The sequence below is a fragment of the Amblyomma mixtum genome, chromosome 6 (genome assembly GCF_055824585.1).
Source record: "Amblyomma mixtum isolate Tamu chromosome 6, ASM5582458v1, whole genome shotgun sequence".
In the NCBI taxonomy this organism is placed as follows: domain Eukaryota; kingdom Metazoa; phylum Arthropoda; class Arachnida; order Ixodida; family Ixodidae; genus Amblyomma; species Amblyomma mixtum.
The window spans coordinates 50,659,742-50,678,894 of NC_143017.1; the positions used below are offsets into that span (position 1 = coordinate 50,659,742).

The 19,153-nt window shown below is 48.8% G+C and overlaps 1 protein-coding gene across 1 annotated transcript; it reads right to left on the reverse strand.

Annotated features, from left to right (window-relative positions):
* Positions 1 to 313: 313 nt before the first annotated feature.
* On the reverse strand, positions 314 to 13,389 carry LOC149339061 (receptor-type tyrosine-protein phosphatase S-like). The gene is made up of 7 exons (XM_089550870.1): positions 13,161 to 13,389; positions 11,124 to 11,414; positions 10,276 to 10,509; positions 5,256 to 5,473; positions 3,373 to 3,451; positions 1,357 to 1,614; positions 314 to 741 (listed from the first exon to the last, which is right to left on the reverse strand). The coding sequence occupies exons 1-7, from the start codon at positions 13,387 to 13,389 to the stop codon at positions 314 to 316; spliced, it is 1,737 nt and encodes a 578-aa protein (XP_089406996.1).
* Positions 13,390 to 19,153: the final 5,764 nt, after the last annotated feature.

Genomic DNA, 19,153 nt, shown 5'->3' on the forward strand with positions numbered 1-19,153 from the left:
CTACGCGTACGCGCCACATACAGCTGGAGACGAAATTTCAGAAGCGCATCAAGTGCAAGAGAAGAACTGGAGGGAAAGTTTGTCCTCTGGCAATCATTCTGCGGCACAAGTTTGCAGCACTTCCCACAGCGAAGTTACTACCGACGAAGCACTCAGCAGTGACCAAGGAAAACTTGCATCTATTACCATCGTTGATTAAAACGCCAGATAAAAAAATCAGTCGTACACAAGACAGCACAAAATCACAACAGTGGCCTCAAACACCTTCAGGGAAAGCGCCAGAGGTTAGTGTCCTGCTGCCCGGGACATTCCACTAGTTACCGCGCTCGCCGCTCATCGGCCGCGAACGGGCTTCAGCCGGCAGCGTTTCCTCGGTAACGTTCTTAACCGCCGTCGTGGCGGCGGGTGACGTCTCTATTCTGAGCGCCCACACGCGCGGCGCATCCTCGATGTCGCACGTGGTGAGGGCGCGTACTTCCACGGCGTAAATGGCGGAAGGGCGGAGACCCCGCAGCGTGAACTGCGTGCCTGTAGTGGTCTCCGCCTGCAGCACATCTTCGCCTCCCTCCGAGCCCTCCTGCGCCCAGGACACCCGGTAACCCCGGTTGCCGTCGCCGCTGCTATCGTTGCCGGCGGTTGAGGCTGCCAGGGCGCAGTCCTCGGCGGGGGCCCAGGACAAGAGCACCGAGCCGTCGCCCAAGAAGACGTACGTCACGTTGGGCGCCGACGGCTCCGTCTTCTCTGCGGCTGAAGGATCCGCAGACAGAGGGGGTGCATCCCATTTTCGCCTTGTATGTTCACGCGCACAGTGAGCCACTACGAAGCGGCACAAGCGTTACGATTCTTCCACTTCACGAACGCATTAAAACTTAGACAGAACTCATTTTTGCAGGTGGAAAAAGACCATTGGGAGAGAACGTGTAATACAGTTCACCATTGACAACTACGATGAATTCAGCGCGCTCAAAAATAATTGATTGGCAAAATTTAATCTATTTTGCATCGTTGCTCCCTGAGAAACTGAGGAAATAATTTAGCATTCCTTGCAGAGAATCATTCATGCTAAGGCATATCTCGAACGGAGCCTTGCGGATGCAGGCGCAGAAGACCCACTGCGAATGCACATTGCAGATGTATTTTTATGAGTGGTAATTGAGCAGACGTAACAAGGCTCACCGGTGGTGAAGCTGCCTGAGAAACTGAGGAGATAATTTAGCATTCCTTGCAGAGAATCATTTATGCTAAGGCATATCTCGAACGGAGCCTTGCGGATTCAGACGCAGAAGACCCCTTGCGAATGCACAATGCAGACGTAATTTTTGCGAGTGGTGTCTGAGCAGACGAAACGAGGCTCACCGCCGGTGGTGAAGCGCTTCCGCAGCAGCAGCGCCATGCCGCGGAGGCGGAAGAAGCGCACGTCGTACGCCCTGGCCGGCTCCAGGGGGCGCAGCAGGTGTCGGCGCGCGCTGCTGTTGAGGCGCGCCTGGTGCGGGCACGCGTCCTGCTGGTCCGGCTCGCAGCAGGTGAGCAGCAGCTCCTCCTCGGCCACGTCGTGGCGCAGCGTCCAGCGCAGCTCGGCCCACGTCGCCCCGCTGCTCACGTTCACGTCCATGCCTGCGCCCAAGCCGCCACGCAACGATGCGCACAGCTATTGCTCGTCAAGCGCTTCTAAGTGTCGAAGTTTAAAGGATATTCCGACAGACCATCGATGCGGAAAAGAATAGCATCGCTGTACGGCTTTAAAATTACTCCTTAGGCTATTTCCTTACCCACAAAATTATTTGGGCACCCATAGTCGGCGCATCCTCCATTCTGAAATGTCACATGACATACCGAAGAAAGCTGGGCACGTTGACACACATCCGCGATAGGAAACAGCGCAGTGGACAAACAGGTACTTTTTTCTTCTCCTTTTCCTTTTCTCATTCTTTCTCTTTTTCCTTTATTTTTTCATGTTCATCCACAGAGCTATTTTTTATCTTGAATGTGTCCAGTTTTTCGGAAGAATGTTAAGAATGCTGTATGTATTTAACGGACCAACCCGACACTCTGACACCAATCCTGGATAATGTCCCAATGACTCTGAAGCATGGGTACCGAGATCTCACGTCTGATGCTGGCACTCATTTGAGCGATACTGATAAAAGGCCTAGGGAAAAAAACAAGAATTTGAACAAAATCATTACGTTACCTCGCCATGGTAACGACGTTTTTCTGGGATGGGCCGCAGGCGCGTGGCCAACCCAGCTGTGACCTTTATACCGCACTTCCGACAGACTAATATTTGTTTTCTACCCGTAACGCATTATCGCGTGAGATCTTGAAGGGACTGTGAGCATAACTAAATTCAAATGTAGCGTTTAGCAAAATTCCACTTTTTTTTTCTTTTGTGGAACTATGCAGGTATGTTGTGGAGCAAAATATAAATTTCTACTAGATAAATTTGTAGTATAACATCGAATATTTTTTCTCCCGACACACGGCTCAAACGCGCGACGCTGATGACGACATCGACAGATCGTGAAGTCCATGAACCCTCGTCAAATGCGCAAACAAAACGTACTTCACATAATCACACTGTTCGTGAAACTGCCGGTGGCGGTTGGTTTTCCCTCTTATAGGGTTCATGCACTGCTTTCCCGCCGCAAATTTCCTGCATAAATTCTCCTGCAGATAATTTTATGCTTCTTTGCACTACTGTACAGCTAGAAAGAAAGCACGCTTTACAGGAATAAACCAAAACGTGGATCGCGCCGACCAAAGCTTGTACTATGTACCAGGTTTTCAGGGAAGTCGGCCAGTAAGAGTAGGGTTTTTGAGGTAAGGAGAAGCTTTTTGTGGCATAGTAATACAATGCTGGCGTTCGTCATAAAAACAGGCGAATCGTGTCAACTATTACAGTGATTAAATTCTAATCGTTAACTTTCTATTATTGATAGGCTCAGGATTGCTATTAGAGATTCGTAGCTGCCGTTAGTAATACGGAAATCAGTGTTCAGAATTTTGAAAATGCGATTATCCTCGGCACTGTGGCTCATCTAAACTCGCGCATTTCTCGCCCCATTCAAAATCCGTGCGCATGTTGGCGTGCGAAAAGCGACGTCAATCAAATCTGGTCACTCCATGGCGCACGGTACCACGTGACAGTCTAGGCCCCGCCCGTGCTCCTCTGCTCCCCGCTCTTCGCCGCTTCTCTGCTACAGTGAGGGTGGGGCACATATTGGCACGCATCACGTGCGTCGTGAGTGACTCGATATAGTCCTTGCGTTCCATGTATGCTCTGCATATCGTCACGAACACCGAGTCCGCGTACGCTGAGAAAGGTTTCAAGCACAGTCGGCCTAAGATGGTAGAAAGCACGAAGTAACTCACCGGAGGAGTAGGAGATTCCGTAGGCGACGGCCTCATCCCCTGACAGGAAGCTGCCGGACCAGAGGTTGTACGCGGCCACCTGTTTGACATTGCAACGGATTTTCATTGCTGCGCAAACCGCAAATATTTATGGAATTTGCTAATATGCAAATCTATGGAGATATTCAAATTCGCCGCCCACATCACGTGAAGCCTTCACAAAACATACTTCGCTGAATAGGTCTTGTACCGGCTCTTTTAGAATAGATTGCAATTAGATTATACTTAAATTAGGCTAGAACTGCCCAGAAGGCAATGTTCCGTGGCTATTCGGCATCACAGACCGCCGTAGTGCCACTTGAACAACAGCGCTTGCTAATGTAAACCTACCACATTATAGCAAAACGTCGCAAAAACTAATACACTGACATTGCCTTTGCGCTTTGGAGAGATAGATTATTTTTAATTTCCCAGAAAATCGTTCAGTACTCAGAAGAACAATTACACTTACGTTCAGAAGTGTTTCCGTTAATGATGCTGGTGATGTTGCCAGCGATCAGCCTAATACGTAACAGACCAGTAGGCTCCACAGAAAACACAGAATTAAAAAATTCCTTATTATTCCTAGCTGCGATTTTACTGAAGGACCTCTTTCTCTCTTTCTTCTTTCACTCCCACCTTCCTCTCTTCCCTTACGGCGCGGTTAGGTGTCCGCCGAGATATGGGCGACAGATACTGCGCCATATTCCTTTCCTCAAAAGCCAACTTACCAACTTACCAATTTTACAAGCCGGGATACAGGCCACTATGCAAGCCGCCTGGCCTTTCTCAACAATATGAGGAGACACCCTTCAGTACAAGAGTGCAGTCAACACCCACTATGACAACGGTAGGAAGGCACACCAAACACTCCCTCAACATCGCGATGCGAACAACGTCACTGCGGTTACTGCGCAAAATAGAACTAAACGTCTTGCACACCGCCGCATGGTCCTACCTATGTCGCCTTCGAACTTCTCAGCCTGCCTTAACTGCCCCCTATGTTACGCAAACCCTGAGCATTTCCTGTACAGGCGCCCAGTCGACTAAAATTCCCGCGATTCGCCTAGCCGCACCTCCGTCATGCAGTGCGTGGTTGATCTCACACCCATCCAAGGACCAAATGGCCGCAGAACAAGCCCGCTCCCTACTCTGGTACTAACACAGAGTTTTGTCGATTGATGTGTTTAAGACCGAAAGGTCTATTTCACGATCAAAGCTGCAAAAGCCGGGACATTGCTGAAGCCGTGACCTTGGCCTTGAATAAATAAATGAAATAAATATTCCCGTGACAGGGATTCGAACCCACGGCGGCGCGAATAGCTCAGTTTTGCTGGCCGCTGCACGAGATCACTATGCTATCGGCGCAGACGGTCACGCCCCGTGTTAAACTGTAACACACATTCACGCTGTGCGTTGCATATCGTCGTCTACATCGATTTCCGTCTGCGGCGCGAAAAGATTAGATCGGCTTAACCTCGATCAGGGCTTAACCTGAGTCGAATATCGTGACCAGACATACCGACGACCCAGCAAAGTAAAACCATGAACCAGTCAGGCTAAACCATGCTTTCGCACGCCTACTCGGATTAACTAAGTTAAATAATATCTTTTTTTGCTCTTTTCTCTGACTCGAACATTGCTCGATAAGACACTTGGAATCTGCTTTCTACTCACTAGCATTAGGGCGCCGTGTAAGAGGTCAAGCCTAAGAAGGGTACGAACGCACTGACTTGAGCCAAATCTTATTACGGCCAGAAATATGAGCAATTAACAGTCGCAACTGTAGAAGAAAGAACAGTTCCGGAATTTTATCCTGACGTGCGGGCCGGGGTTGCTACCCACTCTGCTGCTCAGCCACGTACCTGCACGGTGTAGGTGTTAAGCTCCTCTACGTCGCCGATGAGCAGCGAGCGCAGGTCGCGGGACCCGAGGCGCAGCGCCTCGCCCTCGGCGTAGAAGGTCTGCCAGCGGACCAGGTAGCCGTCCACGGGGCCCCGGCCACGCTCGGGAGCCGACCAGCGAAGCTCCAGCGCCGACGAGTTCACCGGGGACACGCGAACGTCACGCGGTGCGCTGGGGTCTGAGTGACGAGCCCACGAAGAAAAAATGAAACGAGAGATACGCTTTTTGTGAACTGTCACTACTCTGCGGCGTGGCATCGTCGGGCAGCAAGTTGCTTAAACGAGAAACAAAGCGCGGCTCTTGCAACTTGAAGAGTGGTTCGTGTCAGTGGCGCAAAGAAGTGAATGCAGAATCGCTAAAGTGGGAGGGTTGTGGCGCGTATGAAAGCTCTAAGGTTAAATGTCCGTTAAGACGTCACTCGCAGCCACATCACTCGGAGTTTTCGTTCTGCTTTTATTATACTATACTGCACGCTTCACAAGGAGCCCTACTCATAGTCGGCCAGGCACAAGCAGTGGTTCCGGATTATTTATGCACTACAGTAGACGGTGAACACTCTCAGCTCGCGATGTAACTATCTCGTAGTGTTCATTTTAATAACTTTTCTTTTATTTGCCGCCTAGTGACGAAGAAAGACAGGAAGCAAGCTCCAATCTAAGCATAAAGCTTTGATGAAACGTTAGACGCAATAAATGTTAAATGTTAATTAAATGTTAGACGCTAATAAAACGCAATGTTAAGAGGCTAGTTCTCAAGTCCGTGACACAGTTTCGTACAGGCAGAGCAGGGGGCATTCTTTGTATATTTCCGCATGGATACTGAATAAGTTTGGTCAGATAATTCATAACTGAAGCATTTTTCACATAGCAGCTCCATAAAATTCGGGAAGACCTTTTCAGTGCTGTCAAGGGCAGTAGCTATTTCCTATGACGAGATCACAGAAAAGCTTTGCACTTTAACTCGTCCCTGCGCTGCAAGCAGGCGTATAACGTAGAACGTTGCGGTGCCCTTCGACTCTATGCAAAGGTCTATATATTCTGTTCATCATGCTGGTGTCAACATCACCTAAAAATCTAATGGTTCATGGTTTATGGGGGCTTAAAATCCCAAAGCGACTGAGGCTATGAGAGACGCCGTAGTGAAGGTCTCCGGAAATTTCTTGGGGTTCCTTAACGTGCACAAAAATCGAATGTCGAATCGACAAATAATTTATGAAGACGCTATGCACTCAACAACCAAACTAAATCAAATAGACTCACCACAAGGATTATTAAGTCCAGAACTGTGGAACTTCATGACAGTTGATATATTTAAAGCTTCCAAGAAACACTCACAATCTTTCGCAAACGATATTATACTTATTATATTCAAATCTCGAACGTAACTGAAAAGAGTAGCAAGTGAAGATCTAGAAACTATCTATTCTTGGGGACGCAACAAAATACCAAACATAGATACACGGACGAGATTAAAATAGTTCGGGTTATCCTTGATCATAAGCTTTCGTTTCTTCCCTACTAAAAATACGTTCGAAATAAAATTAATGCCCTAACTCATAATCTTAATAGATTCACTGGATTAAATAAAGGCATACGAAGGGAACAGCTTAGGCAAATATATAAAGAGGAACGGAACGAATTATTAACTATGCCTCAACAGTGTAGTACAGTGACAAAGATATTACAAACAAGCTTAACGCAATATAAAGGCCAGCACTAATACTTACTACACAAGCGCATAGAGCAACATCCACTCTTACTCTTACTGTCATCGGAAATATCCCACCTGTACATCTTAACATCGAAGAATGAAAATAATTCGATAGGATAAGTCAAGAATTAAAAATGTTTTCATCATAGAAAGACGCAACACTCCCTGAGGAACTGATTTCACTGAAGTGACTTGTGGAAGTGCCACCCGGCTCTCAGACCAGCCTTCGAGTATACGAAAAAGTACATAGATACTGACTACAAAATCTATGCAGACGAATAAAAAATAACGAAAAAGTCGGAGCAGCTTTCATAGTGTTCAGCAAGAAAAAACAAAAATAGAAAAAAAAACTCTGCCTCTCCCGTAACCAAGAGTAGAGTAAGCATGAAGTGTTTACTCTACTCTCGGTCCGGCCCACATTCCGTAGCTTCCAATCATGTTGCGGTCTTAACATCATTGGTTCATCCAGGGCATGGCCAGCCCTCCAGCTTCCCTAAGGTAGAGCACTCTCTCCACCACAAAATAAAAACAAACACAAATAGACATTCGTGCCAGCACGTGCGCGAATCGATACCGCGGGGCGGGGTGGACACCCGTACTTCTTGGCGCGTTCGCGAGCGGCCGCGTTCCAAATAGGAGACGCTTCGCTTTGAGCGCCCCCAGCCGCGTTCCGATGACCCCGCGTACACAACCGATCCCTTACACTCTGCCTCTCCCGTAACCGAGAGTAGAGTAAGCATGAAATGTTTACGGGCCTAATGTAATCTCGGTGGACACCCGAACCGCACCGTACAGGAAGGGAGGAACGCCACCACCCGCGTTCAGCGCGATGCCTTGCCCTTTGAACGCAGCGCTTCTCCCCCGGGCCCCTGTGCGCCTGCGCGGCTTTGCTTCGATGCGCGAAGCCCCTAACAGATCACGTATGACAACGAAGTGTATCGTGGCATTTATGTGCTTTTTGCACGCGTTATTAGAAATCGGAAATTATAATTCCGTGCATTATCAAACGCACAGCGACTGATATCTTGATAAACATTGAGAAGGCGCTGGCAGCAGTTATTTTTTGTGACTCCTTTGGAGACCAACCGGCGCTTGCATGCCGGTCGCGTAGGAGGGCTTAGAGAGTCTCGTTAAATCCCGATAAGTCTCGTACGGTGCCCGGATGTTGTCGTTTCAGAGCTCGGATGAGTGGATTTCAGTGCCCGGATGATGGCTCTCGGTCTCGGCGTGACGTCACCACACTGCCGACAACGAGGGCTAAAAGCATTTCATGCTTAAAACAATACAAACTGCCGAAATATTCCAGTAACTTCGATGCAGAAACAGTAGCCATAAATAAAGCAATAGATTTCAGAGACTAAAAGTGACCATTAGAAATTTCAAATTTTTACTGATAGCTTGTCGGCACTTAAAGCCATGAAAAATTCGTGCAACACTAACCATGTTATTCACATAGTCAAGTAAAAACTGCAAAGACTCCAATGATACCGAATATTTTTAACTTATGTCAAGGGAGACAGTGGAAATACCGGCAATGAAACAGCAGATTAGCAAGACAAAGAAGCATCAGATAACACGAGACGAAAAAAAGCTACTGATAAGTACACAATTAAAAAAAAAGCAACTGAAAATGGAACCTCCAAATAAATCGAATAACATATGGCAGAACGAAAAGAAAGAAAGATACATTAGCATTTCATTCCCTGAGAAGCACAAAACAAATACCACAAACACTTCCCACCAATCACAACCTATCACAAGCCAACACTGAACACGGATGATTTCGATTTTACTTCAAGCGATTCAACATCCAAGACAGAGAGTATTTGTGAATGTGGTTCTGAAGAGCAAGACTTCGGTCATTACCTGCAGAACTGTGTGTCAACGAAACATGAAAGAAAAATGTGGACAGGAAAGAATAAAAAAAACATAGAAATGAGAAAACCAGAGATGGATCAAAATATACGACTAACATACGACTAACAGCCTGCCTGCGTTGCCCCTCAAAGTCACTCCCGTGACCGCAGGGCAAGGAGCTACCCTGCTTGCACGTACGGGGCAGCACAGCATAACAACATAATCAGTCAACCCAGCACAATCGGTACCTACGGACTAAGAAGCATCAAGGACGATTTGGACAACAGTAAAACAACAGTAAAGCGTGAACACGGAGGAAGAAACAACGAAAACAAGACATTATTAGACGCCCACGTGGTGAAAAACCTAACTTAACGCTCTTTCATCTTTATAAACATAAACTAATTTATTTTTTTGTCACTATTTCATTTTATTTTCAATTAGATTTTCTTCATCACCCGCGATACATTAGTGATGTAAGCCGCCGCGGTGGCTCAGTGGCTATGGTGCTCGGCTGCTGGCCTGAAAGACGCGGGTTCGATCCGGCCGCGCCGGTTGAATTTCTTTCGAGGAGAAATTCGAGGCCCGTGCACTGTGCGATGTCAGTGCACGTTAAAGAACCCCAGGTGGTCGAAATTTCCGGAGCCCTCCACTACGGCGTCTCTCATAGCCTTAGTCGCTTTGGGACGTTAAACACCATAAACCAACCAACCATCAGTGATGTGGGCGAGGTCTTCTATCGACCTCAACCTACAGGAAGTAAGTATCCTGCTATAAACACCGCTGAATACAGCTTGAAGTACTAAACCAAAAGCGGAACTGATGACGTGGCAGACGGCCATCATCCGCTCTATATGGACATACAGTGACTTGTGAGGGCATAAGAATGCGCACAAAAGGCCCAAAGACGAAGGAGAAGAAGGGAAAGTGGGCAATGAATTCAAGGCAGGACATTGTGAAATGGAATTAAGTGACTGTTTCTTCCCGCATAAAGTCCGGCTTTGAACCAATTCAACCGCCCATAGGTGTAAACATAGCAAGCCACGAGTCACGGCCGCGCTTACAAAGCTCTGATATTGATGCACGAAGTCCACAATGAATGGTTTTGAACGAAGTGCTACGGCGCTCGGATGCCGTGAGACAAGGTTGCAAAGAGGCCTCTAAGCGTATGTCTCCGAAGTAGGGTTTCAGAGGGCCCCTTACGGGCAAGTGCACATGTGTTGGGAACCTGGCTAAAGTGTCTCTGAAGGCTTGTGGTGGTACTCTGGCATTGGAAAGATAAGAAACTATAGTGCGTTGCCTTATTGATCATATCGCAAAATAATTGACGCAGTTCCTGCAAGAAAGCCTCCATCATGCGCCATTCCTCAGCCTAAGCCATGTGCACAGTGAGAATGCACGTGCTGTGCTCACGTCCAGGTGGCGACCGGTAGACGGTGTAGAAGAGGAGCGCGTCCGACGGGTCGGTCACTTCTACGCTGGCCAGCGTCCAGGGTTGAGTGTTGGCGATATCCATGCGGCCGTCCTGCACGAAAGACTTCTCGCAGTTGCCGGCCTCGAAGCAGTGCTTGACCGTGGACACGCCAGCACCCGACCACGACAGCGACACCGCCGTCCAAGCCGATGTCTCCAGCCGAAAGACGAGCCCTGAGCAAGGGGCGTAGCCTTGGGAACGGAGTCATAAGACGTGTCGCGCATTTTAATAAGCGTAAGGCCAAGTTCTTAGTTAGCCTGGAAATCTCACTGGCACCGAAAAACCTCCTACTCAGAGTAGTTGTGCTAGAGGCACTTATTGAGGGCGATGCACACGTTGCACCACAAAGCTTTTCTAGACAGCATAACACGTGTTGGAATCGTAGTCTTTATAATTGGTGTGGGTTGGCTGCAGCTGCGCAAGTCAATGTCGCCATGCCAGGTTACGTTCAGTCAGCATACCGAAACTGCGATGAGGTCACGTATTTTCTTTTGCGAACGTTTATCAAAAAAAGAAAACCTCGACCGGTTCTTGCACGCATCAACAATCTGCGTGCATCAAAGTATCGAATCTCTCTCAAAAGTGAGCTCCTTAAAACGATGTAAGACGTCACTGCAGCCACGCATGACAAGATCCGTAGTTCCTTGTCTGAAAGACCCGAGTGCCATACTGGTTCCTCTTACGTAGAGCAATCTAAGCAGGCTAAGAAAATCGGATGCTTTCAGTGAGCGGCACAGTCAACCCTCGACGGGCGCCAGATATTATCTCGGTGACGTCGCCCCCTCACCCTCGGGCGGAGTGAAGACGGCGACCTCCGCGTGCGGCCCCTCCAGGGGCACGTCCTCGAGCACGTTCTTAGCGCGCACGCGGAACGTGTAGTTGGTGGAGGGCAGCACGGGGCGTAGCACCGCATGCCGCGTCTCTCGTGGCGTCTCCAGAGACTCGCACGTCTGGCCCGAGCACCAGGACACGTCGTAGGCGTGAAGGGGACCCCGGGGAGACTCGGGCGCCAACCAGGAGAGGCGCGCCTCGCCCGCACCCACCCGTTCCGCGTGCAGCAGCACTGGGGCGCTGGGCGCTGCACGTCAGTGCGGGGCCGATGACATGACCCGCAACCGCCGGGATTCGTATACCCTTTCCTCCTATGCGCTCTGAATGCATAGACGCGACACTGAAGTCGTCGTTTAAACGCTATTTATTCTGCATTCACGAATGACAAGGAAGCAATACAGAGGATAGCACGCTGAGAGCCAGCGGGTCTTTCGCCCGATAATAGTGCTTCATACACCTCTTGGACACAAGGACCTCATCATCGTTCACTGCTCGATTTCATTAGATCAGCGAACCTTTACTCATTTATTTAGACATCCTCATTTATCATTACATAGCGTTTTATGCCCTGAGGCAATCAACATCGCATTAAAAAAAACATAATGGTCATCATATACTTAAGGCACAGGTTAAAGCAGCTGGGAATCTGCTGACATATTAGACATGCCGTGAAGCGAACATAGAGAACATACTATATGATCTAACACCGAAAGTGTAGCGTGGTAAATGAGGAACGAATCAGACAACATTAATAAACGTGAAGCGAAAGCGGTGACTGTCGGCGATGGTGGCAATAGTGTAGTAGCAAGGGACTGGTTCCAGTCAGGACATGATTCTGCAAGAAATAAGTGCAAGCATTCATCTGTCAATTGCCACCGTGCATTTATTTCGTGAGGATGGAAAACGCACAAACAAATGCACAGGACAAGCACTGTGTGACATCGCTTGAGCAGATAGGTACACGGCTCTTATAGAAAGAAGAGTAGAAAGAAGGGAGAGAGTGAGAGAGATACATGAGGCGCATCGCATCAGAATCACGTGAGCAGCAAGAGCAGAGGAGACTCCAGCGGAGTCACACTTATAAGCAGGCCGGCATGATGTAGATGCGGAGTGGGCGGTAGGAATAGGGAGTCCGTGCTACTATGCCTGTCGTTCCAGTAATGTTCCCTCTCTTGAGCGTTGATGTATTGCTGAGCGCCCATTGCGAGACAGGCTAAGGAGGCTGACAGAATCTTAAAAACAGCATGCCTGCGTAATTTGGAAGTACCTAGCTTAAGAAAAGTTAGTTGTAACACAAGCTGCTCGACTCCGAAAAACACCTGCGTTGGCTGAACAAAGAAGCTTCTCTGACACGGTGCGCCTGTGCAAGCCGAGGATTACCGTGCAGATTAGCAGGCTAAGCGGACTTCGTTTTGGTTGCCTAAAACACTCATATATTTTAGAGCAAGGACATCGTGGTATATGCGCGCCTTCTGGGATTCGTTTGTGAGAAGCAACGTGGACCATTGTAGTGTCATACCATTTGGTGAGACATGGAATCGGCATTAAGAGAACTGGGAACTTGACGCGAATAGCGCAGCACTGGTTTAAAGCTTCACTTGATGCATTTAAGGTCGCTAGGATATCGTTTAGCGCACTTGGCGTTTCATTAAGAAAACAGAGGGTGATCAATAGACGTGAGTTGTCGATTCTCATGCAGCTTACCCTACTTCATCGTGGGAGGGAACAGCGCGAAACGAAACGACGGACAAAGGAAGAGGACACAAAGACGAGCGCTGCGTCCTCTTCCTTTGTCCGTCGTTTTGTTTCGCGCTGTTCCCTCCCATGATGTATCAGTACAAACTCGCCCAGTTATCCATCCTTCTTCAATGTATTACCCTACTTCTCAATAAATAAGCGTTCCAACTCATCAAGTGCATCAGTGAAGGGGCAAGATCAAGTTGTGAATGCCTGTACCATCTCGTGTATGGCTATGGCTATGGCTATAGCTCACTGTCTGGCCTGGTCCTGAAGTGTGCCGCGAAGAGCGGCTCCGAGTCCCGCCTGGGGCCCCCGACGGCCACGTCGTAGGTCCGCCAGGCGCCCAGGTCGGTGATGACGACGCCGTCGGTGCCCGAGCTCTTGTTCTGGCAGACGCTCAGGGCGCCCACCCAGCGACACCAGGTGACGTCGTGCGAGCCGGCGCCGCCCGTCCACAGCAGCAGCGCCCGCCTCGGCTCCATCAGGTCCACCGTGAACTTCCAGCCTGGCAGAGCATTAAGGCGTGCAGGGGCCGACGGGTCGGTTGGAGGCCAAGACAAGCCCCGCTCATTAAATATGATACGAAGCGCTTCTTAGTGCGGCAGTCACAGTTGCGAACATGGACCGTCAGGCGTTGCCAACAAGCACCACTGGCGAAGAGGATTTTTCTTATATAAAAGCCATCATGACAATGTGCTCCATACATCTTTAATCTAGTGTTTCATCTAAGATATTCAGCACTATTTAAACATAGGCTTTTCTAGTAGAAAGAGATGATTCCTTCGGCTTAGTAGTTCAACGGCGCCAGACGTCAGGAAACAGACAACATGTACTGATGTAATGGTTACCTAAAACCTAACAGTCACTTTTTGCCGTTGCATTTAGACGCCGTATTAGTAGCTGGTCGTTAGTAATAGCCATATAAGTTTTTACACTTTCGAATAGTACTGTTATGCTCGACTTTAACGCGCATGGACCCCTGGCTCTTCCGGCATAATAATCTGAAACCAAGCGACCGAGATCGATTGGCGCCACACCGACGAGCACACGTGATCCGCCGGCGTACGTGTCACGTGTCGTTTTCTCACAACTGGGCTGGAACGAAGGCCAGTGGGCCGGCGTCCGCTGCTTCATCACCGCACAACTAGATTGGTGACAATGACTGCTTAACTGTTACCACCCGTCTCCCGTTCCTTACCATCTCCTCGACTGCGTAATGACGTAGCAGAAGGCGCTCGGGCCGCTGCTACCCGTTCCGGCCAGCGGCTCCATTACCCATAATCCAGAAGATTCTATACAGTACACGAGATGATGCCCAGAAAAAAACACCCTCAGCAGTGGGCGCGTATACCTTCCCGCTGTGCGGTGCGCACCCTGGCGCACTCCGCGTGCGGGCTGTACCCGCCCCCGGGACACCGGCGTCGCGCGCAGAACACGTGCTCGGTGGCCGGCTCCAGGGGCGCGGCGCTGATGGCGGCGGCCGGCGCATCCGGGTCGCTGTGGAGGAGGCAGAGCCAGGGGGCGCCGCCGTCGCAGCCCTCGAAGTCGGCCGTGAAGCCCGCGCGGGCCACGCTGCCCCGGCAGAGGCAGTAGGCGGACGCCAGGTGCGCCTTCTTCCACAGCATCTCGATGCGCGAGTGGCTCGCGTTGATCAGGTACGGGCTGATCGTGTTCTCGCACCCATCCTCCTCCTCGTCCACGGCGGCGGCGGACTGCCCCTGCGAGTTACAGGTTGTTCCGCACCTCTCGACCTTTCCACGTCAACGTCAGAGAGGTCCCCACTAATCATCAAACCATTTTTATTGCGAAAGCAATGCTACGCGAGTCGCCGAGCCATTTCGCGGAGCTGAGGCAAGGCCATACTGCGCATGCGCGAGGAGCAGTGACGTCACACGGCTGGATGGATGGATGGATGGATGGATAGGAGCGCCCCCTTTGAAACGGGGTGGTGGCAATTGCCACCATGCTCAGCTTTTCTTTATTATTTTTTTTTGTTTACTGTGTTGGCAATTCTCATTAAGATTCTCCATCAACTTTTCCTACGGTTTCCTACTATTCTAACCTTATGCCACATCTCTGCTTTTCAGCTACCAATCCTCCAATCGCTTTTTGCTGACTTCCACTGCAGATTTATTTACATGACCATTGTTATCTTTAAACCCTAGGGCCTCAGAAAGAGTGACTGTGCCTGCATCGACATCCGGATGGATACCATCACATTTGATTATGAGGTGTTCAATTGTTTCCACAGATCTACCACACACTGCACATGTGTCATCTTCTTCGTTAAATTTCTTTTTGTAGCTGCGCGTTCTAAGACAACCTGATCTAGCTTCAAAAAGTAGGGCACTGCCTCTTGAGTTATCATAGAAAAATTCTTTCCTGATCTGCTTTTTCCAGAATCGATATAGTTCTACACTATGTTTCTTTTCCATTGAATTCATCCAATTTTTAACTTCCGCGTTTTTAACCTGTCGTTTAATGCTCTTTCTTTCTCCGTCCTCATGACCGGCATACTTACTGGTTAGTTTTCTAGTTCTTTTCCGCCACTGTGAGTCAACGTTCTTTCTGTATAAATATTTAAATACCTTAGCTGTCCATCTGTTATCGTCCAATTTCCTCAGGCGTTCTTCATATAGTATTTTACTCTTAGCTTCCCGTGCCTCGAAAGATGCCCAGCCCATATCCCCTTGTACTGCCTCGTTTGTGGTTTTGCCGTGGGCACCTAGTGCTAATCTTCCAACAGCTCTCTGATTTACGTCTAATCTCGACTGAACTTCTGCCCTTAAGCACAGAACCGCAACGGCGCACAGCTGGCGCACTGCCGCCGTCGCTGCGTGGGTGACTCAGAGGTGCCGCCGCCGCGCTCGCCTGTTGCGCATGCGCAGTAGCGGTGCATAGCTAGCGTGCCGGGGCCGCCGGCGCTGCCGCGCGCTCTCCATCGTCTCTCTCTCTCTCTCCTCGTTGCTTTTGCAATCCTCCTCTTTTTACCAGAGCTAAACCACTGCCAATTTTTTTTTCGGCTCACAGAGTATACGACTAGGATGGTTAGTGGAAATAGCTGTCACCTTGCCGGTGGATATCCTGATGAGCGGTACCATGGTCTGAAAGCGGAAAGCTGGTCGGTCTGAAGCTGAGAGCGACAACGGGAAACGTTCGCATTGGTAGACCAACACTTTAAAGGTAGCGGCGCCCAACAGCTAATCCGCAACTGTATAGGAAGACGGGCCGGCGCTAGAGAACGCGGCCCGCCTCCAGAATTTAAGCAGAAGAGCGAAGACTCTACTTTAATTATGCAGATGAATCGTTCAAGTAACACCGCCACCTGACCAACTCCGCCAGTATAATTATCGAGTACCGCTCTACAGCACAAATTATAGACGACCGCAAAAATAAAAAGGTGCGAGTCCAAATATGGTGGATACCTAATACACTCCAAAAAATTATGCAACAGAGAAAAATATAGATTATGGTATTCTATCCCATGCTATATGGGTTTTTTGGCTTAGTGTTTTTAATTCCAAGGTCCCTCTTCAGTCCTATTTCTGCGTATATTTCCCCAGCATGGCGCTGCACGAGTCCGGAAAGGTAAACCAATTATGAAACCAGCTTTTCCGTTGAGGAAAACCAAAAGCTAGCAAAATAGTATCGAGCCCTGTAAGAACTAAACGCGCTTCTTTAATCATCTTCTCATTTTACCATCAAAGCCTATTTACTGCTATAACATTTCTTTTACAGCGGCGGTCGCATTTCGATGGAGGCGAAATTCTAGAAGCCCGTGTACTGTGCGATGTAAGCGCACTTTAAAAAACCCCAGGTGGTCGAAATTTCCGGAGCGCTTCCTGACGGCGTCCCTCATAGCTTGAGTTGCTTTGGGATGTTAAACCCCAATAAACCAAGTCCATTCCCTTTCACAGCGTCAGCTCTTATTAGTCTGTTCCTGTGTTTCGAGCCGAGGCGTCGTCTTTTACTGCACCATCTGCCTCTTTCGGCAGGGAGCCAAGTAGAGAAAGAAAAACTCCTCGCCATTTTAGGATAGAGGAGGGATAGGGAAAGTGAGAGAGGGTCAGACGTGATGGGTGGCTATAGTGAACAGAAGGTAATATATTCCTCTCCACCGTTTAGCACAGACACGTTGCTTACCGCGTCTGACTTGTAAGCAAGCGGATATAGCCATTATTGTGAAAATTGAGAGGCAGTAATCTCTCTATTCACGGCTGTCAACCAGCTTCGGCTACTGGCTTATGGGAGACAAAAGTCGATCAATGTGGCGCGCGTGGCGAGATGGATTAGAAGTCCCATGAGAACAAGATATGAAAATTGGCAGTGGTTTAGCTCTGGTTATTACTGGAGGATTGGGAAAGCAACGAGGAGAGAGAGAGCGGCGATGGCCCCGGCATGCCAGCTATGCGCCGCTACTGCGCATGCGCAACTGGCGAGCGCGGCGGCGGCGCCTCTGGGTCACCCCCGCAGCAACGGCGGCGGTGCACCAGCTTTGCGGCGTGTGACGTCACTGCTCCACGCGCATGCGCAGTATGGCCTTTAGTCAGCTCTGCGAAATGGCTCGGCGACTCGCGTAGTGTTGCTTTTGCAACAATACAGGGCATGCAGCCTCCTGACCTGCGTGGCGCTCAACAGCTGCAGCTGATCCACTGCTAGCCGTATACAGATCAGCGACGAAGTGGAAGCCAGCAGCGTTTCGCTGTTTTCCCTAACGACCGCAGCGGGCTGTCACACAAAATCGGAAGAGGTAACGAGGACGTTTCCTATGCCATATCGCGCTGCACACGAAACCGTACAAGAGTCTACGACGTTGATCCTCTATTTCGGTAGAACGACGTCCCTCACCCATGACACTATAGCGCGGAATGAAAGAAGCTGCTCGATCACTCACCCAAATAGCGTCAGCTGCCGACAAGGAGATGATAATTAGAGCAGACACAAGCATTTCGCCCAGTTGCCTGCCTCAGCAAAGACACCGTGCTTCCAGACTCGAGGGACACGTCACCTTCTTCGTAGGCCAAATATCCGCTTCGTTCTTGTCAACGTCGTCTTCGTGGCTGCAGTGTGCCATAAACCGTAAGGGTATGCGCCCTGGCAAAAAAATAAGGTGCAAAGAAGAATGAAGCGCGAAAAAACATAATAGGTTATAATTTTTTTCCTGTTACTATTATTATTATTATTATTTATTTATTTATTTATTTTTCAACTCCCCCTGCTACAGATCTTACAGAGTCCATCTGCTGCGTGCGTTATGCATTTCCCGTTTTTTTTTGGTCTTTCGGCTTTCTGTTAAGTTTCTCTTCCCCAGCATTCTGTTATTTCTATTTGTTCCTTAACGTATCTATTTATTTTCCCTAGAAAACAAAACAAAAAATCACAAAACTCTCTATGCACCCCTCTTCTTGGCCGATCCCCCTGTGTGGGTATGCGCCATTGTAGAAGGTGAACAACAACAACATAATAGGTGCAAAGTAAACGAGAGCATCTGAAAAGTAGAAACTTCACCCGAATAAAGACAATGAGATACTTCAGATGAAACAAGGAAATTATTGGGGCGCTATGCAAAGAAAGAAAGAAAAATAATATAAGGAGGTCAGCAAGGCAGTGCTGTACCCTCAAGTCGCAAAAGTTTTGAATGCCGACAAAACACTGCTAGTGTTAAAGGGTTAATTGGTTTGTTCATCAAGACTAAGAAATCAAGAGGAAGAAATGGGCTTGGGCAAGATCAACAAGAGCAAGGCACGTAATGCGAAGGCTAACCATGGCCCTTAATGGTAAGGGAGTGGATTTCAAGAGAAGGCAAACGTAGCAAGGGGCGGCAGAAAGTTAGGTGGGAGGATGAGATTAAGAAGTTTGCGGGGATACGATAGCCGCAGCTGGCAAAAGACAGGGTTAATTGGAGAGAAGTGGAAGAGGCCTTTTCCCTGCAGTGGGCGTAGTCAGGCTGCTGCTGATGATGATGAATGTTACTGGGGTAGAGGCACGAAATTTTTCGGAGTGTTTTTGTGCTCTTGAATGATCTGCTCATTAGTAAACATGGCTCGCAATGTGGAATTCATCAGCGCTCAATAAGCAATTTGTAATTTAATTTTTTCTTTCTGTAGTTTTTGTTTGGTATTCAGTTGCCCTACGATGGTTGTGACGTCACAAGTGAGTATGATCACGTGAGGCATATAAAAACTCGAACATAACCACTGCTTTGTGGTCACAATGCATTCGTTATTTTGTAAACGCTGAACTGCT